The 24,054-nt window shown below is 38.1% G+C and overlaps 1 protein-coding gene across 6 annotated transcripts in view; it reads right to left on the bottom strand.

Annotated features, from left to right (window-relative positions):
• The window catches only part of fryb (furry homolog b (Drosophila)), a 44,455-nt gene extending 28,246 nt beyond the window's left edge, over positions 1-16,209 (bottom strand). For 4 of the 6 annotated variants that reach the window (XM_078930748.1, XM_078930749.1, XM_023962116.2 and 1 more), the window contains exons 1-10: positions 15,533-16,209; positions 3,423-3,610; positions 2,716-2,769; positions 2,459-2,598; positions 2,092-2,182; positions 1,900-1,979; positions 1,709-1,789; positions 807-975; positions 538-630; positions 309-407 (exon numbers count right to left, since the gene is read on the bottom strand). In XM_078930748.1, coding sequence (XP_078786874.1) covers positions 309-407; positions 538-630; positions 807-975; positions 1,709-1,789; positions 1,900-1,979; positions 2,092-2,182; positions 2,459-2,598; positions 2,716-2,769; positions 3,423-3,610; positions 15,533-15,746 — 1,209 coding nt within the window. In that variant the 5' untranslated portion in view covers positions 15,747-16,209. Of the gene's footprint in view, positions 1-308; positions 408-537; positions 631-806; positions 976-1,708; positions 1,790-1,899; positions 1,980-2,091; positions 2,183-2,458; positions 2,599-2,715; positions 2,770-3,422; positions 3,611-9,556; positions 9,804-15,532 lie in introns of those variants that run through there. The other 2 variants (XM_078930750.1, XM_023962127.2) reach the window with 1 other exon arrangement.
• Between the last annotated feature and the right edge of the window lie 7,845 nt (positions 16,210-24,054).

Genomic DNA, 24,054 nt, shown 5'->3' with positions numbered 1-24,054 from the left:
CGAGTTGAAAAATGCAGAGATTCATACAATGTGCCTGCGTCTCACCTACTTCACCCTTACATGTTGTTTAAGTGTTTGCTACGACAAATGCATCATGCCAATAAAAAAATGTGCATGAACATTTTCGCTATACAAGCTCACAGATTGACCTCCTATGTGCCTTGTACAAATATGCCAATTTTTCCCCCACAGACTACACGGGGACAGTTGTGCCTATAGCATCAGTTGGTCCACATTGATGCTACTCCTCCACACAGACTTTCGTCAATCCTTTATGGAATGAAACACAAATGATCAGAAAGACTTACTAGAGAGTGCTTCTTCCTGGAGGAGAGGTCCAGAGTGGTATCATACAAACTCTCCACAAAATTCCTTAAACATGGAACGTTTACTTCGTTCTTCACAGTCTAGGGAAAAGATGGCTAGTCAGTACAAATTGCTTTTTTCTACTGACGTATTTCACATCTATTGAACAAACCAAGTGCAGCAATACGAGTGTGTGTGATGGCTTTGCTCTGAGAAAAAAAAAACACTTACAGCTGCTACAGGAACAAGGATTTCCACAAAGAGTCCGGCTAAAGAGTGCTTAATGTCTTTGTCCTTGACTTCCAAGAAATACTGAGCACACTCCTGCAAACCAAAGAGAAATATTATATCATACAGGTTTTCTTGAAAGGAACATACAAAAAATAGCAATTAATTTGACTTTAGATTGCCGTCTGGCAGCTTTTATTAACTTTCAGTTGCCAGGGAATGAATGGACGGAGTACGTTATAATGGAGTGTTAGCCTTTGATCACTGTGTACCTGCATAAACTGGAAGGAGGCTTCAAAGTCCTCTACCGGGTACATTTTTATGCGGAAAAATTTGAGTCCCATGATGAGGCTGATGGTGGACTGGATGACATAGGGACTCTGCTCCTTCTGCCTCAGCTCTTTGAGCTCAGAGATGAACTTCTTCCTCACTGCAGGGAACCTGAAACAGAGCAGCATAAAGAGAGTGCTTTCTTCCAGATTTGGCTTATCTTTGTCTTTTTTTTGTTGATGTTTCTGCATGCATACAAGGGTGGTTGCACTTTACTGAGGACTTGTGTAAATACACGCCCCGACCAGATACATTTTACCAACAGCGTTCTCCTGTTCTATTTTTAGAAAGGCATCTGGAGGGGTGATGCAGAGGGAAAAGAGCATGTGCTTCTTCTCTCCCCCCCCCCCCCCCCCCACATACTTTTGCATGTTTCTCAGGGGTTGCCAATGTGGTTAAGTAAGAAGACGAGTTATCTGTTTTGTGTCGAGCACTGAGTGTGTTTTAGGGTAAACTCAGATATACAAATCAAACGAGAAGATAGTGTCAGTTAGCTTTTTTATTTATTTATTTTTAGCCAAGCTGCCCGGCAAACCGCTAATGCCTAGTGCAGAACAAGGAACGTGTGTTTATGTCTTGCAGGAAAAACTATTATTTCATCATCCCTACTAAGAGGCATTGGGATTTAAACAAATAAAGATTAACTAAACTTATTTACACACTACATTAGCCAGTAGTAGAGGTGTGCATTTGTTGCCATTGAGAAATGGGCCAGTAGGATCACACGTAGCAAGTGTGATGACAGATTTATCCTCTGCACAGTTGCAAAACTATTTAGATGAAAGTTGTGAGAGAAAATCTCAAAACAAAGGGGTGAAAGTGACTTTAATAGAGTCCACAGTACCTTGACTGTGCAACAACTCCCACTACTTCAGCATACAGGTCAGCCACGATGTGCATGTTGCCAGTGTTTGGGCCCAGATACCTAAAACGCACATAGATATTTTAATATCAACATAAACACACACACTAATCATTAAGAAAAAAAAAAGAAAATGTGGATTTGCTAGTGCCTTTAGAAGTAAACCATCTTACCCCTCCTTGTATTTGAAGTGCTTGAAGGCCAGGTTTACAACCTCTTGAATTAGTCCATCTAAGAGAGGATGAAGAGGGATCTGTTTTGATAAAAAGAAAGAACAGGGCTCTTTGTTAGATGTATGGCAACGAAACTCTGCAAATACTATAGTTCATCGTATACAAATTTGAAATCTGTAAAAAGAGCCTCACCTGTTTTAAAACTTCTATAAGCACCAAAGAAAAAATAAAGTCGATTGCCAGGTCTCGCCGCTCCAGTAAGTAGTCCTTTTGTTGTTCGTCACTGAAGACAAGCACATTGTACTTTGACAATGGAGCAGCTTATTTATTTCTAAATCCTACATTCACGGTAAAATGCACGATTCTTCTACCTTTTTGCATCCCTTCCCTTTTCTACAACGTTTAAACAAAAAGCTAAACGGGCAACAATGACATCAGGCTCAGATAATGGGAGGGCATTCCTGAAAAGATGCTGCTCAGGTCACAGCATGCAACGAGGCTTGGCATACTCTCTTCACTTTACTCTTTACCTTTTGTTTTTCACTTTTAATCCTCTTACTTTTTTGACTTTGTGTTGGCTCTCGGTCTGTATTCGTGGGACTCGTCCTCCAGGCCGTTCTGCCTCTTGTACCAGTCGAACAGAGTCTTCAGAATGGATGGTAGGCAGTACTCTGCAAGAGAGCTCATACTGCTGATCAGCTGCAGGGAAGCAAAGAACAAAAGAGGTGAGAGTTTAGTCTGTCTCATAAAATCAGCTGACGGGTGTGTTAGGGAAAGGAAAAGAGGCAGTAAGGCGTGTAAGTGAGGCTCACACACTTGATCAAACTGTGAGTCTTCTCCTCTCTGCAGCGATTTGTTTAGTGGCTTTTCCTGTGGGATGGACAGCACAAAAGGAGAAACTGGTAAAATAGACATGTAAGCATATTTATTACTAAATTCAAACGACAAAAACTCATAAGGAAGCCATCATTAACCTCTTTATTATTAAAAACATAAAATGTTCCTACATCAATCTGAAAATGTCTTGTACAAAAACATGTCACTCCCATAAATAATTTATATTCATGGTAAATAATTAAATTTGATTGAAATACAACATAATTATACTGTAACTTATGTCAAGTCTACTTAAATTGTTCATAAAAAAGTTTGAATATAAACAAAAACCTGCAAGAAAATGGATCATATCCTTTGACTAAGACAAATAATAATTTAAAGACATCAAAATGCTTTTAAAAAAAAGCCCCGTCATATATCTGATGGTTCACATGAATAAAAAAAAAGCTTTTTTAGATAAATAAATGAATTCCACTTTTTGCACTAATAATTTATTAAAATCAAATTCCAAGTAATAAAACAAAAATTATTCATTTTTGTATGAGATTTCAACCCAGCTGGTTATGCACCTTGTTGTCAGTGATTCAGTAAAAGATCGCAATTCAGCTCATTTACTGTGTAACCTGAGAAAAATGGATTATGAAAGGCAAGAAAACAGCACATGAACTCCATGTCAAGTCGCTCACCAGTGGCTCAGCCATGATGATTCGAATCTTGCGCTCGGAAAGCAAGGTGAAGTTGGCGAACAAGCTTTTGAGGACAAACTCGCCCGGCTTGCTTTCGGGATCTACGTTGACAGGCGCCATATCGACAGAACCCTTTCTTTCTCCTGGCGTTCCACTGGTCGGCGGGGCGGGCGGCTTCACAGGAGAAGCTGATGAGCAGGAAGAAAAGTCACGTTTTAATCACCTTGTTTTAGTGCTTGTTTAATATTACTGACGGATTCAGTTCAACTGAGGGAGTTTGAGATGTGTAAACATCTATGTTATGGCACGATACTATTGGCAAGCAAGTTATAAGAGATATTTAGGGATATGAAGCAGTAGATTTTAATCAACAATCTTTGTCATTTCTAACTTGTTTTTGTATTTTGTGCTGAAATAATCCACGTTTATTTTAAAAGTTTGTGAGTTTACAACTGTAAATACTAAGAAACAGAAAGTGGAATTTTTTGTTGTGGATCCACAAAGAAAGAGAGTGGCTATGAAACACAATATTTTTGTGAAATTGAATCGTTTCATATTAAGATAAAAAAAAACAATTAAAAAAACAATGATAGTGACATATTTTGATAAGAAGCAAAAAAAAACAAATCAAAGTAAAGCAAAAAATGTGCGTTCCTAACACATCAAAGCAAAATTAGCAAATCAAATAAAATGTCATACTGTGTTGTTTAAAATATAAGTTATGTCTTTTTTTCATTGTGTGACCTGGGGGTAATGAATGAAACGTTCCCACCAACCGGTGCAACGCACATTCCAATGACCAGTTCTGATGAAAAGTCTATGTAGACGCTTGTTTATGCTTTAGGTTTTAGGTTTCCACGTCCAAAACTCTCACGGACACGTAATGCTATCCAAGTTTTTAAGTCTGTTTTTGGGCTCCATGTACAAAAGTTTGAAGTTTGACCAGTCAGGTACTTGGATTTGGTAGTAGTGAACAGGCAGCGTTCTTATGTAATTCATGGAAGTGCCAACTGCTTCGAAAATTGATAATGGAGAAGAACTCAATGATTACGGTTTGTGCCCAGCAAGAATTATATGACACCAAGTCTTTTATATATTGAATAGAGCTGTGAAAGAAGACATCTGGAGGATGGTTCATGAAATTTCCACCGCTTAAACACTCTGCACAAAGCCTCTTCCAGCTGTAGTTACATGTGCTAGTATCGTGTAGCAACAGGCCAGTGTGAACACCATACGATAAAATTGTGTTCAAGAAGCCGTGTTCAGGGCATTCTTAAAATCGCGACACATGCCTGTTGTGAACGTTGGATTATACTCAGGTGGGACTTATTTGTGATTTTAAAAAAAATAGCAATAACTGCAATAACTGTAGGTGTGTGAATTAATAGTTGCTACTGACAGCAACAAAAGCAGAAGAAGCGCCGCTCAGTCTTATGCCAGGCTTGTCAGAATGATTCCAAAGCAACAAAGAGGATGAAGAATTCAATAGATTTATGGATTCGAAGTGATACAAAGAGTTTAGTTGACTTGTTAGCATATTCTTTATGGTATGCTTATCTTATTTGTTTATATGTTGTATTAATATACTAGATTCATCCTATGTTTCAGAAAGCTGAATATCATCAATATGTGACGGTTCAAATATTCAGTTCATTATTGTTATCTATTCCGTTATAAAGATTTGCCTTTCAAGATGACATGTTTGTTCTTGTTCCTGTATTTTGTCAAATACATTTTTTTCCAAAAGTGTCAAGTATATTCCAATGCAACTTTTTTATTTTTAATCATGCAATTTTTGGCAGTCGAGAGTTATACTCCGGAGAAACTTATAGTTAAAAAAATATGGGTAATTACTTATGAATTTAAAAAAAGATATAGAAGGAGCAGGTGAGTGTCTATTAATCCAAGATATATATCTTAGAAAAATTCTTACAGCTATCAGGTGAAAACTGAGCCAATAACAGCAGTAATTCTAATCTCTTTACTTGAGTTTTTTTTAATTTTCTCTGTTTTTCCTTCCACAAGCTACATTCTGAGTAGTTGTGCAACCTTCAAATAGCTGCAGGTTTTTGCTGGGTATTCACAGTGTTAGTCAACCTTGTGTAACAGCCCCCTAAAACATGCACATAGCATCTGCTATCAACTTTGGTTATGCAAATGGATATCTGTCATCCAGGTATACATCAAAATAATCCAGAACAATGTAACGTTTATACTCTCCTGGTTTTTCGGTTTTCTCTTCTTCTTCCCTTTTTTAATATGGCAAACACATGTTGAATATAGTCGGTCTGAAAACTTTTATTAGTCAAATGAAAGTTTGTGAAGCGCTATGTGATGCAAAGCAACAAGTTTGAATCTCTCAACATGCTGACAATGACAAGTCATTTTCTGCTTACACAAGATGAATTAAAAAAAATAAAGTTCTGCCCTATGCGGCTTTCACGTTCGCACGACCTGAACTCAACAGAGAATTTTAGTTCCAAAAGAACACCGGCCTCCTCACCTTGCTCACAGCAATCAATCTGGATGAAAACGAAGCAAAAAAAATGCAAAGACGTGCAGCACACACCTCTGTAAGCTTACCAAGGCCCTTGATGAAACTGATGACACTAGCCCTGCTCCACTTACTTGGTACTTCCATAGTGCACGGCAAAAAGTAGAGGTTTATAAAACGAGAAAAGAATAGCAGCTGAGTGACGGTGAAGTGAAGAAGGGATGAAACCTTACAGGTTGTAAAAACTGAGTTCTATGAATGTATAAAACAAGCTTCTTAAAGCAGGACGTCTCTCTTTGTGATCCATTTGTTCAACCGTGGAAGGATCACAGTTAGCTGGATCATACCTAGCTTTGGACCATAGCTGGTTAACTTCAGTTATAGAGAGAAGCTCCATTTTTGAGAGAATGACAGACATGTCATGAGAAAAAAAAAAAGTTCTTCATATAACAGCAGTGTATTTAGATCCACGTTCATTTTAAGAAAAAAGCACGAGTTTTGTGGACTTGAATGGCCCACGTGAAGACAGCTTGATGCTTCACACCCTGGAGCATTGGGTTGGAGCGTCCGTACAAAGAAGAAAGGAGCGTCATCGTCTACTTTTTCTGTTGCCAGAAAAGTTTGACAACTGGAACTGAAGAGAACTCCACTGTCTTGCTCCAGCAGAAGAGTGAGGGTTCCATGCCAGGCAGCTATATGAGCCTATAGGCCACCTATCAGTTTCTACATTAGCTTCAGCTCCGCCTCCTGAGCTGCTGTGCCTTCTATGTACAGTCGCTCCTCTGACCTTGGAAGCCCTGAAGCCCACAAAAAAGTAGAAGTGAAAAGAGGTGCATCTGTGGAAGCGGTTCTGTGGCCATCTTTACGTTGCATGTGGGAGACGAGCCACTTACACCTCCTAGTTTTTGTCCGACCGGCAAAGCTGTGTTGGAATTTCAACGCCGCTTTGGGGAGAGAGTTTGAGGGAGGAGGGAGACGCTATATATAGAGCGCTGGCGGTCACTGTCTTACGTACCTGCCACTCCCACTGACCCCTACTCATATACAAGAACACACACAGGCAAACACATACAAAAACACACATGGAGGTGAACACAATCAAATGTAAGTGTTGGGAAACTAAAACTTTTACATTTGAAATTTTACTTAGTAAATGCAAATTTGGGTTCACCTTCAGATTTTATAAATCTTATGTTATTTTTTATAAATTGCATTTTAAAGGTTTTTAAATGGGCAGGGAGAACGTGATGGGAGAATTTAAGAAACGCTTTACACAGAGCTTTCTGGAATTTTTGCAGGCATTTCTATGAATCACCATTATAAGAAATGATTCCACAAATATGAAAACTAAATCATTTTAACTCTCACCAATGTAAAGTCCAGCACTTTTAGATACCAATCCCCTATTTGGAGGTTTTGGTATGGTCGCCTTTTTTAAACTTTTACGGTTTTTTTTAAAAGTCTGCAGTTTTAGTTGTTTATTAAGTTTATGATACTTGGTTATTTTACTGTTCTTATATTTTTATGTCATTGTTTTTATATTCCTATAACATTGATTTTTATTCTTTTATGACATTTTTTTTAGAATACTTTTTATGTCATCATTCTTATACTTGTTTGCGTGTTTTATTTTTATCCTAACGTCTTTTATATTTTGTGCATATTGTGGCAAATGGACCTCGAGTCTGTAATAAAGCTTCTTCCAAATATCTTAGTACGTTCGTTTAATGTAAATCAAGTCATTTTTTGGGGGAGTGATACCAGGAAAAAGATAGTGCCAGATGAGGGGAGGAAATGCCTCAAAATTGCAAGCTTAACAAAAAAGTTTTATCGTTAAATAGGAAATCTTTTGTTTCTGTAACCATTTGAGAAATTGGAGATTTTAAATCCAATGTGTTGTTTTGCTGCTTTCATTTCTATTGGATTTATGTTTAACTACAGCAGGAAATGTCATTTATCCAATAAAAAAATCAATAGGATGATAAAGCGATAAAAAAAAAAAATTGCAGTAAGAGTTGCATAGATATCACATGATATCACAGAACTACACAATGGCACACAACACGCAAGAGGAAACATTTAGTTTGAAGGCTATCCAGCTTGTATGTTTTTCTAATACAACATTTCTTAAATTGTAAAACTTCTGAGGTATGATATGAAAAAAAGTGTTCTGCATACAGTTGATAGTTAGTTCTACCTTTTCTATGCTGGCTTAACTATACATACAAGATTTTTCAAAATAAAACTAGCTTTGAACAATAGCAGTCAAAAAGAACATAAATATCTTATTACCTCCTTTTATCTTATTATCTCCTCCTTCTACATCAGCATAGCAACACAAGATGACAACATATGAAAATAATTTATAAACACTAATTCATAAATATAAAAAAGTGATAGTGGAGCCAGGCTTCCTAACCCTGATAGTGTTCCAAGCAGTTAGATCATATTAAAAGTTGATTTTGTTGCCAGTTTGCAACTATACAATAAAGTTATTCAATAATGCTGGTTACGGCTCAAAAATACATTGAATTAAAGTTACTAGACAATGTTAAGTGGTGCGTGAAACAACTGCAATAAACGTTCATTTTAGATGCTTGTTATGTAACATAAAACAAATTAAACTTGATGAGAACAGCAAATTTTCCAGAGGTTTCGATCGATAGGTAATGTGCACTTGAAACACAAACCCCTTCTCTTGGATTTCAGATGCTTTTAAAGACCCTGCAGTATAGAAACCTGCATAGCAAAAACTGATGCTATGTTTAAAAGAATGTAGGACTAATATAAGGAATCCCCTATCATGTTAGCCTTAAAGGAGTTCCTTTACTCCTCTATAAAGATTGCTAACATATAAACTGGAAATTGTGTGTGTTCCTAACAGAAACTTCACCTCACAGAAATATAGAAAAGTGAGTCTAAAAAAATGCTTCAAACTATACCAAATATAATGTTTGTATGAAAGCTAATCACCAGGAAGAGAACAGAGCTCACAGATGAGGGGAAGAAAAACAACAGACTGCCCACTGATGAGTCCTGAAGACAGAGTGCCTTTTGGGTAACTGTACTGTAACCTGCTCTGCTGTGAAGGTGAGTACAGCTTGTACAGATAGAAGCTGCACTGAAAACGCTGCTTTCATTCAGACTCCAAGACAAGTCCCACGTTGTAAACAACGACTAGTCCGGATTAAGAAAAGTTGAGTCTCTTGGGATGTAAACAGAACTAAATGTTCGGAAGGAAAACAAACAAAACCCCACTAACATTGGGCTCAGCTAAATGGAAAAATGTATGGCACAAGGAATGATTTCAAGGAGATTTAGTTTAGAGACGTATGGAGATAGATTCACACACATTCCTGCACAGAAAATTGCAGAGGACTCAGACTCAGTCTGTTGCAGTTATCTCCCACTCAACCACTTCCCTTCCATAAATCCATTATGTAATATCACCATTTATTGACAGTGTGGATCATGTTATGTTGAGCCTGTTCAGCTCCCCTCTCCCGAGCTCCAAACACACACATGCAGTAAGTCAAGCGCGTAAACAGGAAGATTCACTGATGGCTAACAAGTCTTCCACCGGTGTGTCACGCACTTGTTCAAAATCTAGCAACGACCACCATCTCCTAGTTGTACTCACAGCCTCCTAAAGACTTGAGCAGAGACTTGATGCTGATGTCAAAGAAGCCTGAATCCTGCTGGCTGGTTGCCATGGCTGCAGAGGCCATGTCGCCACGGTGACAGACAGCAGAGTCGGTACAGGACAGCGGGATGAGACGCTGAGGAGGGTGGAAGCGAGGAGGAGAAGGAGGAGGAGAGCGCTTCAAGAAAGAGAGTGGGGGAGCAGGCGATGCGGATGTTGCAGCTGCCTGCTGCTGAGAGCGAGCAGCAGCGTGTGTCCTTTTTCGCAAGTTTAAATGTGTGTGTCAGAGAGAGAGAACACCCTACCTCGCCTGAACTGTGCTGCTATCTTGTTGGCTAACAACCCCCCTCATCTACCCCTCCTTTCTGTTTTGCTCTCCCAGGGCAGATGCTGGGAGTCCCGAGCATCCAATCATCTTTGAGGAAAAAGAGAGTGAGTTAGAGAGAAAGAGGATGAGTGAGAGGACAACAAACTACTGCAGATGGTTCTGAATTGGAGGGTCTGCAAGTAGGCCTGTTAGGAAAGCTATAGATTGTAATTATCAATGCACAGACAGTAAGTAGGGTTGTGAAAGGTATAACAGTTAAACAACAGTAGCTTTCAACGATACAAAAACACAACCAATGAAGATCAAGAGAAGGCGAGTTAGGCTAACTGTTGGAGCCAATAGAAAGTGAAAAACAGGATTTTTGCCTTAAAGTCTCACTCCAATCATTCTCTGGTCTATTTTAAATGTGTTCCCAGTGGTCATTATATCATGATTATGCCCTAAATCAAATAACCTGTCATTAGAGATTTGCCTCTTAGTGGTGGGCGAGACTATTGGTGCGGAGTAAGTCTGCGCTCATTTTCTATAATCCCTCTGTTTACGTGCTCTCCCACTAGCCTACAGCCCCTCACAACTCCAAGCTAACATCAGTGGTGTAACAATACCCAGCTTTGGCGAGCAATATCCAGGCGTACAGTCTGGAGCCAGACACCAGCTCAGTCAAGGAAAACAAGGAAGTACATGTATCTATTTGTCTGCAAGTGGATGCATCGGAATGGAGCAGAGCAGGGACCTTGTGGTCTTCCGACTGTAACAACTACAAGCATTTTTAAACTAATGCACAACTATATGAATTAGGCGATATGGCCAAAAAAAATCAAATCTCAGATTTTTTCTTTCCAAATTCGATTTTCGATTTTAATCAATTTTCTTCTCCCTGCTTTTACTTATTTATTTGTTTGTTTGTTTTTTACAAAAATGACAAATGATGAAATATATTTAACAAGAACTATTTTATTTTAGAACTATTTAACTATTTAACATCTCCTTTGGGGATTGGCTTTAACACAAGGGAACCTAAATACAAGCTGTTCAAATGTTTGGAGATCAATGCAGCAGATGTTTTGTGAGCTACCGCTAGCTTGAGCATCTCATACACAAAGAGATGTACCAGCACACACTCGGCAGAGCATTTTTGGTAACAACAGTCATGAAACAGATTTTGCTGCATGTGGGTTGATGCTCCAAGTTTGAAGTCACAACCTTTGACTCATCAGCGCGCGCTAGTGTTTTTTTTTTTTTTTTAGCCTCGCAGGAGAAGCTCCTCTGCTTGTTGCTTTTTTCATTTCTGCCCTTCATGAGAGACCAGTGGACTGACTTTACCCCGAACAACAAAAGTGCTAGAGAGAAGAAAGCTGGCAAAATGAAATCTCGATCATCCCAAAAATAAATCTTCTAAAAACATACTCGAATTAATTGATTAATTGCCCAGCCCTAACTTGAATAAGGAAATACCCAGAAACTTCCTTTCTCTTTTGGCTTTTACCCATCAGGGGTTGCCACAGCGAACAAGTCGCATGGTAAACTTGGCAATGTTTTACGCCGGATGCCCTTCCTGACGCAACCTTCTCAAAGCAACCGGGCTTGGGACCGGCACAGAAGTAGAGAAGGGAACAGGGAGCAGCCCAGATTTGAACCCTGGTTTCACGGACGGAAGGTGCCGCAAACCAGCACGAGCTAAACCGGCTCCCTCTCAAGGAAATACCCAGAAACTAATCTTAATTTTCTTTCTACATGTCCTCCATCACCAGAAAAATGGCATTTAACTGCAATTTTAGGCATTTAACTTTAAAATAAAAGTCTACGCCACAAACTGAGTTGGATACGTTTTTAAATAAAATAGCTTCTTCTTATTTAAACATGTCATTGGAACATTGGCCCACCAGCATCAGTCATTCTTCTGCATATCTTAAAGCTGGAGGGCTGCTACAACCAGAACAATCAGAAGGATGAGAGAAGCGTCAGGAGATGTAAAGCCCGTCTGACTGCATGAGGAAAGGTTGACTAGAAGAGTAGTGGTGCATGCCGCTCATGTATTGATTCATAAAGTAGAAAGCAATTAAAATATTTAAAGTGGAGCACTTTAGGGTATGCACGGTAATTTCCTACTTACTCGACCCGAATGAATATATTTTAAATTCTATGGCAAACACTGACATAGCAACTGTTTGACCAATTAGAAAATAGGATTTAGCTGAAATGTTACACCAGAAAGCTGCAGCATCACCTATTCGTTTGGTTGTCTTTGTATTTAAACTCCTTATTATTGATCTGGATGTTTAGATAATGAAGAAATAGAAGTAGCAAAACTATCTTTCTGTGTTTAATTTGCTATCTTAAATTTTCTCCTCACTCCTGGTAGCTTGCTTAGTCAACACTAAATAGCTTGCAGATGATCCTATCCTCCCACCCTATTGCTTCAGCTAAGCTCTGCAGATCGGCACAGACACAAACACCAGGCAAGTTTATCTTTCCACTTTTTGCCCTCAAATGCTGGTCTTAGCAGAAAGGTAGGATGAAGATGCTTTGGCTGTAGGTGAGAATTAGTGGAAGAATGGGTAAGATAATTAGGGTAATATAGATGTGGAAGTGCCACAGGATGAGAAAGCTGGGAGGGAAGAGGAGAGCATGGATAAAATACAATATCATCCTGCAGCTCACAGGAGAGCTATGAAGCGCAGGATGGCCTGGTTCACATTAACAGACAATTAAAGCGTACTCTCAAAGGAGAGACAACACTGTGTACCAGAGAAGCTCCGCAAGCCTAGTCTTGTCTACAACTTGTGCTTACTCTGCGAAAAGTCAAGGGCAAAACACCAAAGGCAAAGCACTTTTACATGGTCTGAAAACTATCACAACAATAACATCTTGCAATGCACCACTAGAAACATTCATGCGTGAACAATATATGCTTATATCATTGTTACCTACATTTTTTTGGCAAGAATTCATATTATTGATATGAAAAGCATCACAGTGCATCATGTATTTTGAGGATAAATATAGATTCAAATCCACAACAAACAACTGGAAAAGTGGCCCAGTATCAGCTACACAAACTGTACATCCTCAGGAAATACCCTGAACCTAAGGGGGGGAGAGTCCCCCCCGTGAAAGTTTGTGGCATTCCACAGATTCTGAGCAGAGGCCTGGGCATGCCAGCTGCTGGAATGTGACTCCTTCACGCATGCAGGCCAACACACATGAACTCCTACAGCTCTACCAATGCATTCAGAGGAACAAGGCTATATATTTGAGGGTCAAAGTCAACTACCAGGTTTTCCACACCATTAGATGTTCTTGTGGCTCTCTAGATTTGTTAACGAGGAAGTAAAAAGCACAATGTTGCCTAATATCTAGCCATAGATAATCTCTACACACTTTTTCAAATGTTAGACAAAATGTGATTCACTTATACTGGAGAAGTAATTGTAAGAACACTTACTTTCATTTCTATCAAGAAAATTAATTAGTAAAATAACTTAATTAAATGTGTTTTAATCAATTTATCTGATGCCTATAACTCATCTGTTAACTTTGGAAGTGTTGCTTTGAAGCTTAGACGCACACATGAAAGCAGTGCTTAAACAAAGAGGTACACAAAACCCCAGAAGGAGACCTGTTTGAGGTTCAAAGATTACACAGTAGTGTCTCCTCAACACAGCTGGGCTGATCTAACAGGACCAAAACCTCTTTGAAGAACACTAGTGTGAAAAGGTTAAAAGCTAAACATCACTGAATTTTCTGCCTAACATCAACACTAAAGTTGTGCGGGTCACAACAGACAAGCCTACAAATATTACATTTCTTGTGACAAAAATGTGACCTTTGAATAAACTTTGAGTTCTTTCATTCAGGAAGCCATTGCTATTCCTTCTGAAAGATTTGTTTGTATAGGTGGAACTTTGCTACACTCCAAGTCTGCTCTTCTGATTTTCACTGTGTTCTTCAGGGTCTTGTACTTAATAAAAAGATGACTAAGTCACTCAAAAGATTGAAATGTAATCTATACTACACTGTGTAGATTAAACTTGATCAAATGGATATATAGGCAAGGTTTCAATACTAAAGTTTTTTCACACATTTATGAGCAACCTTTTTTAAAATTACCATGACTGACTTTGTCATAGGATAAAATTCCCAGACTAACTTACTATTTTTCCTCTAATAAAGTCAATCACTTCTGCCTTTTAAAGCAACACTCCAACTATATTTTTTATCTATTTATAAAATCTTTCCCAGCTGTCTTTAATTCTGATTATGCAGTTTTTAGCCAACAATCAAAATAATCTGTCGTTTTTAAAGACATATTTTCTGCATCATGGGAGGAGCTCATCAGATGTTCGCCTGTGAGTTGTGGGCAGGACAAAGTAACACTTAACAAAGTAGCACTCTGCTACTTTGTTAAGACTCTTTCCCGCTAGCTTACAGTCCCTCACTAGCCCAAGCTAACATTAGCAGTAAAACAAAAATGGCCAGCAATGTCAGAGCTATCCAGCTGTACAGTTTTGAATCAGCTCAGATGAGGAAAATGAAGACGTTAACGTATCTATTATGCTGCAAGTAGATGCATCAGAATGGAGCACAGTAAGGAGAATGTGGCCTGCCTGTATCAGTTACTGCATCAAAACAGAACTTTTTCAAACAGCGTTTTTATTTTTGCTCCAAATCCATCAACATTTGAATGAAGCAATACTTAGAAATGCAGTTTTGATGTTAATTTTCTTTCTTTGTCCTCGATCATGAGAAAAATGCTACATGTTAAAAACACGATTTTCATTGGAGTTGGTCTGGAACAGATTTAAAGGTAAATAAAAAACAGAGAAAGTCCTACTGGCTTCTTTACCGTGACTATGACAACAACAAAACAAATAGATAAATCTATTTTTTCAGAAGTATACTTTTTTTCTTTTAGAGAGCATTATAAGCAGGGAGGAACCAGGATAAAAAAAAATATTGCGACAAGTATAATTATTACACTGGAATGTTAAAAAATTAGCAAAATAAAAATGTTCTTTTGACAACAATATCTCTGTCATCTAATAGCCGCTGTTTATCGATGCAAAAAATGTCACTAAATCAATGATATAGATAAACTTGCTTATATTTCACAAGAGTTTAAACAAATGTCTAATGTTTTTCCTTACTGTAAATATTTTTTTTCTTTTGTAATATTCAGAATACAGACTAAAATCATCACAGCACATCGTCTAGAAACCAAACAAATCCCACCAAAGGTTCTAAATAAAAGGAAATCCAACAGTAGCAGATACTTCCAAGCATACATTTCTTTTTAGGAAATCTGGAAATTTACATTTATTTAGCCATACTGAAACAGAGAGTCAAACTTTTCAGAGGCTTCAAACTGTACTGTAATATAACAAATACTGAGACATAAGGAAAAGACTAAATATGCAGAAAAAGATCAGTGCCCTGGCTGCATGGGTAACCTGCACACCCACATCCAGTTGTTGAGTTGGGGTTTCCCTATTTTAAAATTGTGTTAAGCCTTTCATTTTTTCCTAAAAACATCTGAGATTACACAATTTTCATTTCATAACGCTAATAGAAGCTTGTTTTATAATCACACCAACGGTATACAATGAAAAACAAAATCAAAAACCCAATGGTTTATCATCACCTACCATCAAGGAGCCCTTTCCTCTTTTTTGACCTGTGGATCTTTGAAAACCTTCCTTTGAAGGCACTGGCGTCAAACATTTCCGGAGACAGAAAAGCGATCTTGTCCATAAAGATCCCATCTTGGTCAATGTTCATGCTCTCCACCTCAAGGCTCCCATCCGTAGCACGGGTTTTAGCCCCAAGGCTGGCGTTGGTCCCTACATCTTCTAGAGACATCTCATCTATGTGCCCAAAGAACGCATGAGTGGGTTCCACTCCGGGTTAGACTATGTTCACGTGGTTCAGAAAATAGACTCAGGAAAACAAAAAAAAACACTGGTCGCAGAGTTTGAGCAGTTTTAGGTTAGAACGTTTTTAAATAAAAAAAAGTTTGGTCCTAGAATTCTTTAGGGTCTTCATCTCCTTTTGGTCCACATCTCAGTGTCCAGTTTCTTCAGAGTTTGTTTTCTTTTTGTGTAGTTCATTCAATCCAGAGACGATGAGCTCATGGTCTTGTTGTTACAGATACACAGCTCCCCGGAGCATACAGGTTTTCTCACTCTTGTTTAGAATAATAAAAAAAAATGCATCTGAGACTTCTTGAGTTTAAGGGCGATTTTATTTCTATGAAAAGGTTTCTATTTCTTTTTTCTTCCTGCTCTCTGGTTCCTTCTCTCTGTTCTGCGTCTGTTGAGTCTCTGAGGCACAGCTGTGTATCTTCCCTCTCAGGTGGTGAGCAAGGGAGGGATCCAATTCCAGGAGCTCATCTTGATTGGGTGGTTTGGGAAGTTTGGGTGGTTCTAACCTCACTTCCTCTAACTATTTTTCCCCCCTTTCTTTTATGCCGCAGGTTCTTCCCCCCCTATCATTACAGAAGTTTGGGAGTTTTAAAGAAATATTCCTGTGGGGAATATATCAGCTTTTGTTACTGGTTTCATTCTTAGCTTCTTGCGCTGGGGCAAAGTATGAATGGCAGCCGTCTCCATGGTTTATGGAGCCAGAACAAGGCATGTGGGTGTGAGCAAGAATGACAGAGCCTGCACTCACTGGTTCAGGCTGTTTAGCCAGTTACAGTAACCTCAACATGCTAGTGGTCTAGCATTTCAGAGGGCAGACACACCCATTCAGAGTGGAAAACAAAGCTCATCACAAACAGGAAATATACTGAGCTCAGTAGAAATATTTTTGGCGAGGTTAGCTTTTTGTCTTGTTTAGAAGATTATTAGATAAATGTGAAGCAACGCTTGTGTGACGTCTAAACATGTAGATGAAAGCAACAGAGAAGTTGACAATAGTGATGAATGTAAGGAGTGGGTAAAAAAGCATTCAACTCTACTTGGTTTGTTTTTTCTCATTAAAAGACATTTCATTTCATCTCCAAGAGGATTTCCCATTGGAGAAATGTCTTCTCTGATAAAAGATAAACCAAGTCCAGCTGTCTGCCTTTTTCCTACCACGTCCATGGAATCAACCTGGACGGATGAAAAATCTGCACAGACAGGCAAAGGAGGAGTTGGTACCTAATCAGATGGCTAAAAGAGGTAAAAATCATTATCGATGGGAGGGATGAATAGCATTCTTTTAATTATTTTGGGAACAGGTTTTATGCCAACTTGAAAACTAGAGCTGCTCAACCAAACAAAACCACAACTTCTTCTAACAATGCACTTTTGTGGCTAACTTTTGGAAAGTAAATTCTTTGATGAACTAAACAACATCTACACAATGTTTTATTAATTACAGAGTCGTCTTTATTCCATGATCCAGCACTTCAGCTTCTGTCTTTGCCTTTGTTCTCTGCATTAGTAGGGTATGTTGCAAATCTCAGGAGACTCTTAACATGTGGGAACTTCTGGCAGTTTGTGCCACCATTGTCATGGTGTCAGTTCCACAGGGTGCCTGCAGCTCATTTGCAAGTTTAAAAACACATCCTTGATGAAAGCATTTCAACTGCCTTAATGCATGGTGATGCACGTGATGCTATTGCAACAAGTGTTTTCTAAACGGGCAAGCATGTGATTTTTCAACTCCAGAAAAAAATCCTTTTGCGTTCCAATTAGATACAGCAATGAGGACTCCATGGTGACAAGCAGTTAAGATTTCCCACCTAACTGTTAGTTTCAGAGGTCTAAAACTCAAAAAATTGAGTGAAAGGACTTAAGGGTTCCTGACACACAGAGGGACAACAATTCTGCAGAGGTTGTACAGAAGTCACTTATTCAAATTACGATGACCCAGCACAGACCTAAAAACAACATGTTTATTGCAGTTTGCAAATCTGCTGGCAGACAACCCCAGATATATCATGGAATCGTTTTTGTGGCACCTACACGAGGATCACATTCCAATAATGTATTTCAGACTGGCACCATCCAAAAAAAACCCTACATGAAAGAACTAGCATGGTCTGTACAAATACAGAGTCTCACGCTGAATCCATACTGCAGAACCCAAAATCTCACCAAGCATTTGTGTCTGGTTTCTATCTTAAATACACAATTAAACTTGACAAAACTAGTAACTTTTTAGCTGCGTGGACTTGTTTAAAGACAATAAATCTTGAATATCTTGATTTCAGTTTATCTTGAAATTCTTTTTTGTTAAGCAGTGTCTTAAATAGAACTTTTTCTTTTTTTTGGTTTACATGTTTTTTTTTATCAGAAGGTTTTTTTTGTGTGAATGGTGAGTACTTCTGTTTCAAGAAACAGACTTGTTTGATTTAGGGATTATATTTCACTCACAACAAGGTACAAACATGTTCAACAACTGCAGGACAGAAGTAATTCTAAGTAAATATATTTACATAGATTTTGTAGGACAAACATCTTGAAATGTGTGTGTCTAGACTTACTCCAAGATGCTTATCGTCTAGAAAAAAAAGCATAGATGGACTGATAAAAAGGATATATTTGGAGTGAAAAAGTGTATAATTACTCTTTATTTTTATACATTTACCTCTCATGCTTTTATTTATAAAGTTGCACATTTGCATCCGTGCACATACTTGCAAACTGTGACTGCCTCTTGTTTTGAAGTCTTCTGTTTTTCCTGAGCTGTTCAAATCACGTTACAATCTACATTTTATAATGACAATACATTATTTTGATTCTTATTAATTGTTCCATTGGTATTTTTTTAGATATAACAAGTTAAAAATGTCTTGTATTCTATATGTTTTACTTGTTCTGAGAACAACATATTTTTCAGTGGATTAGTCTACTAGAGAAATCCTGAACAAATCTTTGACTGAACTGTCTGAACTTGCAGTGCTGGTAATGTAGCTTTAACTCTAACATGACAGGTCTGCCTCACCCAGTTAGTTATACAACTTTCTAACTTTCTGTTTGGAAGCCTGCCTACTGAAAAGAGACCGAGGTTTTTTTTTGTTTTGTTACCCCCCCCCCCCCTCTGATAAAAACAGTTAATCAGGAGCTGTTGTGCTGGTTTTGCAAGTCCTGCATCAGTTCTTAATTCAGCAGTGTTTAAACACTGCAAAACTTAATCTTAAATAAGTAAAAAGACTTTAGGTTTATGAAAACATGTCTTAGTGACTATATATTTTTTCTTAAACTATGAATTATTGGTAAGACCAATTTTCTCACCCTATCAGCGCATTTTTATCTTTTGCTTATTTAAAGAAAATCTACCAGCGGGTTGAGAATTTTTGACCCATTTTAGGAGCCTGTTTTTGCAGTGGAAAAACTCAAAATCAAAATCAGACTCAACTGTTTGCTTTTTCTTTATTGTTACCTTTCTATGGCCTCACAAAGTGTGAGTTACATGGTCGGTAGGTCAATGGCCCACTAGCATGAGCTCTAAGCACATTTGTTTACACTTTCCTTTTTTTATTCTTCAAATCTGTAAAAACAATTAATGTTTATTAGAGTAATAACTTTGCCCCTTCATTTTCTTGAATGACAGTTGGCAACAGAATAATGATATTGAAAGCTAAATGGCTCAGGGGCATTAGCTGAAGCTGATCCTTGCAAGCGTGTATCGGGTAAACGGAGAATGGTGTATACTTGTCTAGCGCTTAAATACCTTCTTAGAAGACCCAAAGCACCAGTCAAAGTCCCATTCACTCATGCACACACACATTCACACACTGAGGCCAGCTCCGCTGCTGAACACTGGCCCCAACCTATAACCACCAGGAGCAATTTGGGGTTCAGTGTCTTGCCCAAGAACACTTCAACACCTGGATGGGCAGGGTAGGAGTTCAGAGGTCGACAGCTCTACCTTTGCCACACAGCTGCCCCTTCCCAGGTTTATCATTCAATTTTGTTTCGTTTTTGTTATTTTTATTTTTTTTACAAGGAAATAAGTTCAGATGTTTACATTTTCTTGTGATGTGTTTCATCATTATGTGTCAGCAAAGAAATAGTTATGAGTGGTAAACAAGCAAGAGGGATTATCATTTCCAAAGTAAGAGAGGCATTATTTCCCTTATTGGAAGCCAAGTATTGAGACAGACTTGTTTGTACCCACAGGAAGATCTGGCACTTCCTGAACTGTCAACTTCTGTCCAACAAAATCAACCACATGGTATCCAAACAGGTTATCTTCTATCTTGTACCAACGGAGGGGGGCAGTTTGTCATTATTACCTATAAAACAATGTTCTGATTATGCCGTTTGATTCCTACATCTAAAATTGAAGGAACCCTTACCTGTTGCCCTTTCAACCTAAAAGTATGAATTTTAATCCTGCAGCAGTCTTGTTTAGCAACTCGGTAAAAGCAAAAAGAAAGTGGTAACTCTGGATAAATATGAAAGAGAAACAAGACTGCTTAAAGGTTTACCAAGTTTGACAACAGCCACATTCTGCAGAAGTTCACTAAGAATACAAACTTTTAAGGATTATATAAAAAAAGAAAAAAAAAGTTGACACAACTATATGATTTATCCATTCATTCATTGAGCTTACTAAATCCTCTTTGGGGACGCGGGTTGCTGGAGCCTATCCTAGCTACTCTTGGTCAAAGGAGAGGTACAATCTGGACAATTTGCCAGACAGAGCCACAAAACCGTTCACACCATCAATTACATGATAGAAATATAACAATAACTGAAAATGTTGAGAATATAAATTTAGCCTTTTTTTCTCCATCTGGAATTCACATTTAAAATTTGCTTAATTTTTTTTTGCTACTGTTTGGTTTGATCCACAGCTGTGGATGAGGAGCTGCAGATTTTATTTTCTTAAGATTTTGTCTTCTTAATGCAATGAGTCGGTGCTGCTTTGACAATTGACTGTATAAGAAAACTGGACTGAATGACCCCTCCCCCTTCGCATTCCAAACAGGAAGTACCTGCTGAGTCCAAGAAGCTAAAATCCCATAGACTTCTATAGGGAAGAAAACAGAGATGAGACATTCATTTTGTCAGAATAACCATTCTTGCTCTGATCCCTGTTTAACATGTTTTTGTCAATATTGATTTTTTTCAAGTTATAAAACTGACCAAACAGATGCCTCAATAAAAGTATGTTGCACCTGCTGACCCCAATGTCCAATGTTCAAAATGTTTGATCGAAGAGTGCATTTGTTTGTTTGTGTGGGTGGATGGGAACTTCCAACAAGCTTACTTCTGATTGGCAAGAGTAGTTACCATAAAATTCAAACTGATTTAGACCAATCACTGCTTGTTGACGTTGTCTGGCTCCAACATGGGGGCGTACCGCGTACGCATTGCGAACATAGGGTGACTGAATTGACTTTATTTTGTTGGTGCTGAAAGTAAACCATTCTCTCTGGGTGATGTCACACTCAGTCAGTCCAGTTCTCATATATACAGTCAATGGTTCTGACTGACAGGTCAAGCACTGCCGCTCTCAGACAAACTGGATAACCCATCCTGACCTTTTAAATCACTTTTCACTCTTCTGAAAAAAAAGGAGAATCCTCACTGTATTTGAACAAAGTATGAGTTCAAAATGAATAGCCATTTATTTAAAAAAGCACATTGAATTTCTTTCTCCAGCATCCATGTATTCATAGTGAAGCAGTTATAGCTCCAACATGTGAGTTATAAGCTGAGGGCCACCCTTCACTCGCTGTTTGCAGACATGCTTTGCTCAATTAGGGAAGAACAAGAATAACCAAACAAACACTCTCACACTCAAACCACAGGGTCCCAGCCTTACTTTCAGCCTGGTATGCTGGGTAAACAGCAGCAGCAGCATCTCAACAGTGGTTTTCCCTGCCTCAGGAAAGACTTAGTCATTCATGCTTTAATGCCTACTTTGTTTTTTTTCATCTGATGTTTTCGCTTCAACTGCAAGAAATGTTTGGAACGTTTTGTTTGTTTCATTATCAGGGAGGATGCTTTTCTCACTTTGGTCATTTTTTCTAAATTGGATAAAAAATAAATAAGTAAAACACAACATAAAAGTCTGTCTTTAATTACAACTACTTAGAATTATCATTTAAGACACAAACATTATTCATTATGACAAAATAACACAACCTTCAGTGTTATCACAAAAGTAAAATGCGTGACTGCCATGCTACTGGGACATATGCCAAATTATTCGTACAGTGGACTTTGCTTTATTCATCTGTCTTATTTACTTAAAATTATATAGAAAAACATCATAAAAAGCATGGGAAAAAGTTCTATAAGTTTTCAAAAATATGACTAATTTAAATTATACATTTTTTGATTTAACTTGTCATTTTTATTTAACCATTTATTAAAGAATAAACACAAAAACAAAAAAAAACACTTTGACACAAACTTGCAACTGTGATGACCAGCTGAGGTAGGTTTGAAGCCGTTAAATACAGTCTCTTACTAATTGCTGTTTATTTTTGGAGTTATAGTCTGCCAAAAAGGTTGAACACTTTGCTGCCACCTTGAGCCCAGTGATGGCATCAACCCCCTAGTGGTACTATTCATTCGAATTTTGATTTGGGAATCTAAGCAATGCTTAAAAATTTATATGTGCAAGCTATAGTTGTGAAAAGAAAATCTCTTTTAATATGTATACAGCCTTGCAGATCAAACTTTAGGGGATGCAAACACTAATAACTGAAAATGTGTTTAAGAAAATCAAACCTCTCATTTTATTAGTTTATATAATTTCTGTGCAAGAACAGGCTGCAGTTGAGTGTGTTCATCAAACTGATTCTTTAAGAAATCCAAATGTCATTGTATTTGCACACAGCTTCTATAAGCTCAATATACACACACAGGGCTCTTTTGGGCATTGCAATGTTTGTTAAAGGGGCATATAAGTTATATACACTTGTTTACATTGATTATATTTTTATTTTTAAATTAACTACAGAATCACTTCTGATGAAACAATGCTTGCAGAAAAAACCTGGCAATGAAGCTGACTTCCACGCTTTTAACTATGGAGGGGTCACCAATTACAGACGCATGTCTCTTTAACACCAGGAAATGCCACAAAATAAAGCACAGTCAGGTTTGCTTTACAGATGTGTCGTTGTTTTTTAAGGTAGAATGAATCAGACAAATGTTTCCTATAAGGACTCAAATAAAGCTGTTTTGACAGAGCTGACCATCATGGTCCTCGGGAAACAACTCTGGCTGTGTCCGAATTCCTTCCCTTCTCACTACATAGTGCACTATATAGTGCGTTTGCTATATTGCAGTGCTGTCCGAATCAACAATTCCAAAATTGAGTGCCCTAGAAATTTCCCAGAAGGCTCTGCAAAAAACCACTGTGCATCATTGCTCACTAGATCGGCGAAAATTGACCACAATGCATTGGGTCTGAACAATTTTTGCCCAAAAATTGATTTATATGTATTTTTTTAATAAACCATCAACGTTTTCATCTTCAGAACTCAGATTGTGAAATCGATGACTTCATTTTCGCTGTAAAAAAAAAAGTAGTGAGCATGGTTTCCGAATTGCTTTTAAAATCCAGGGCACTACATAGTCCCACACTGTATAGTTTTGCATTAGTTAGGGATAAGGGTTGGAGTTCGGACAAAGCGTTTGTCTTGAAGCAGACTACCTAAACCAGGTGTGTTCAGTCAATCAGGATGTGGAATCACCTTAGTCAGCTAAAAAGAAGCAAACTGAGAAAAAAGAACTGGAATACAGACAAAGTTGTGGCTCTTTGGTATAATTGTAGGTATAATGTAGATATCCTTTGTGTCTACACTACTCTAAGATCTAAATTAATTGAAAATAGCTTATTTATAATATTTGATGTAACTCTACTTCTGCTGTACAAGACTTGAAAACTGGTGGGACTGAGGAGCTGGTTGTTTGTCAGGTGCCAAATATGGGTATAAATAAAAATAAATATAAATGGGGCTGCACGGTGGGGCAGTGGTTAGCGGTCCTGCCTCACAGCAAGACAGCCACTGGTTAAAGTCCCCGGCTGGGGGACCTGAAAACAGAACAACCTTTCTGTGTGGAGTTTGCATGTTCTCCCAATACATGCATGGGTTTTCTCCAGGGACTCCAGCTTCCTCCAACCATCCAAAAACATGCTTCATAGGTTAATTGGTCACTCCAAATTGTCCATGAGTGTACATGGGTGTGTGATATGTGTGACCCTGTGA

Source organism: Oryzias latipes, chromosome 14 (genome assembly GCF_053564925.1).
Source record: "Oryzias latipes strain Hd-rR chromosome 14, Olatipes_Hd-rR_3.1".
Taxonomy (NCBI): Eukaryota; Metazoa; Chordata; class Actinopteri; order Beloniformes; family Adrianichthyidae; genus Oryzias; species Oryzias latipes.
Note: the sequence above shows the minus strand (reverse complement) of the source record. Positions and strands in the feature narration are given on the sequence as shown.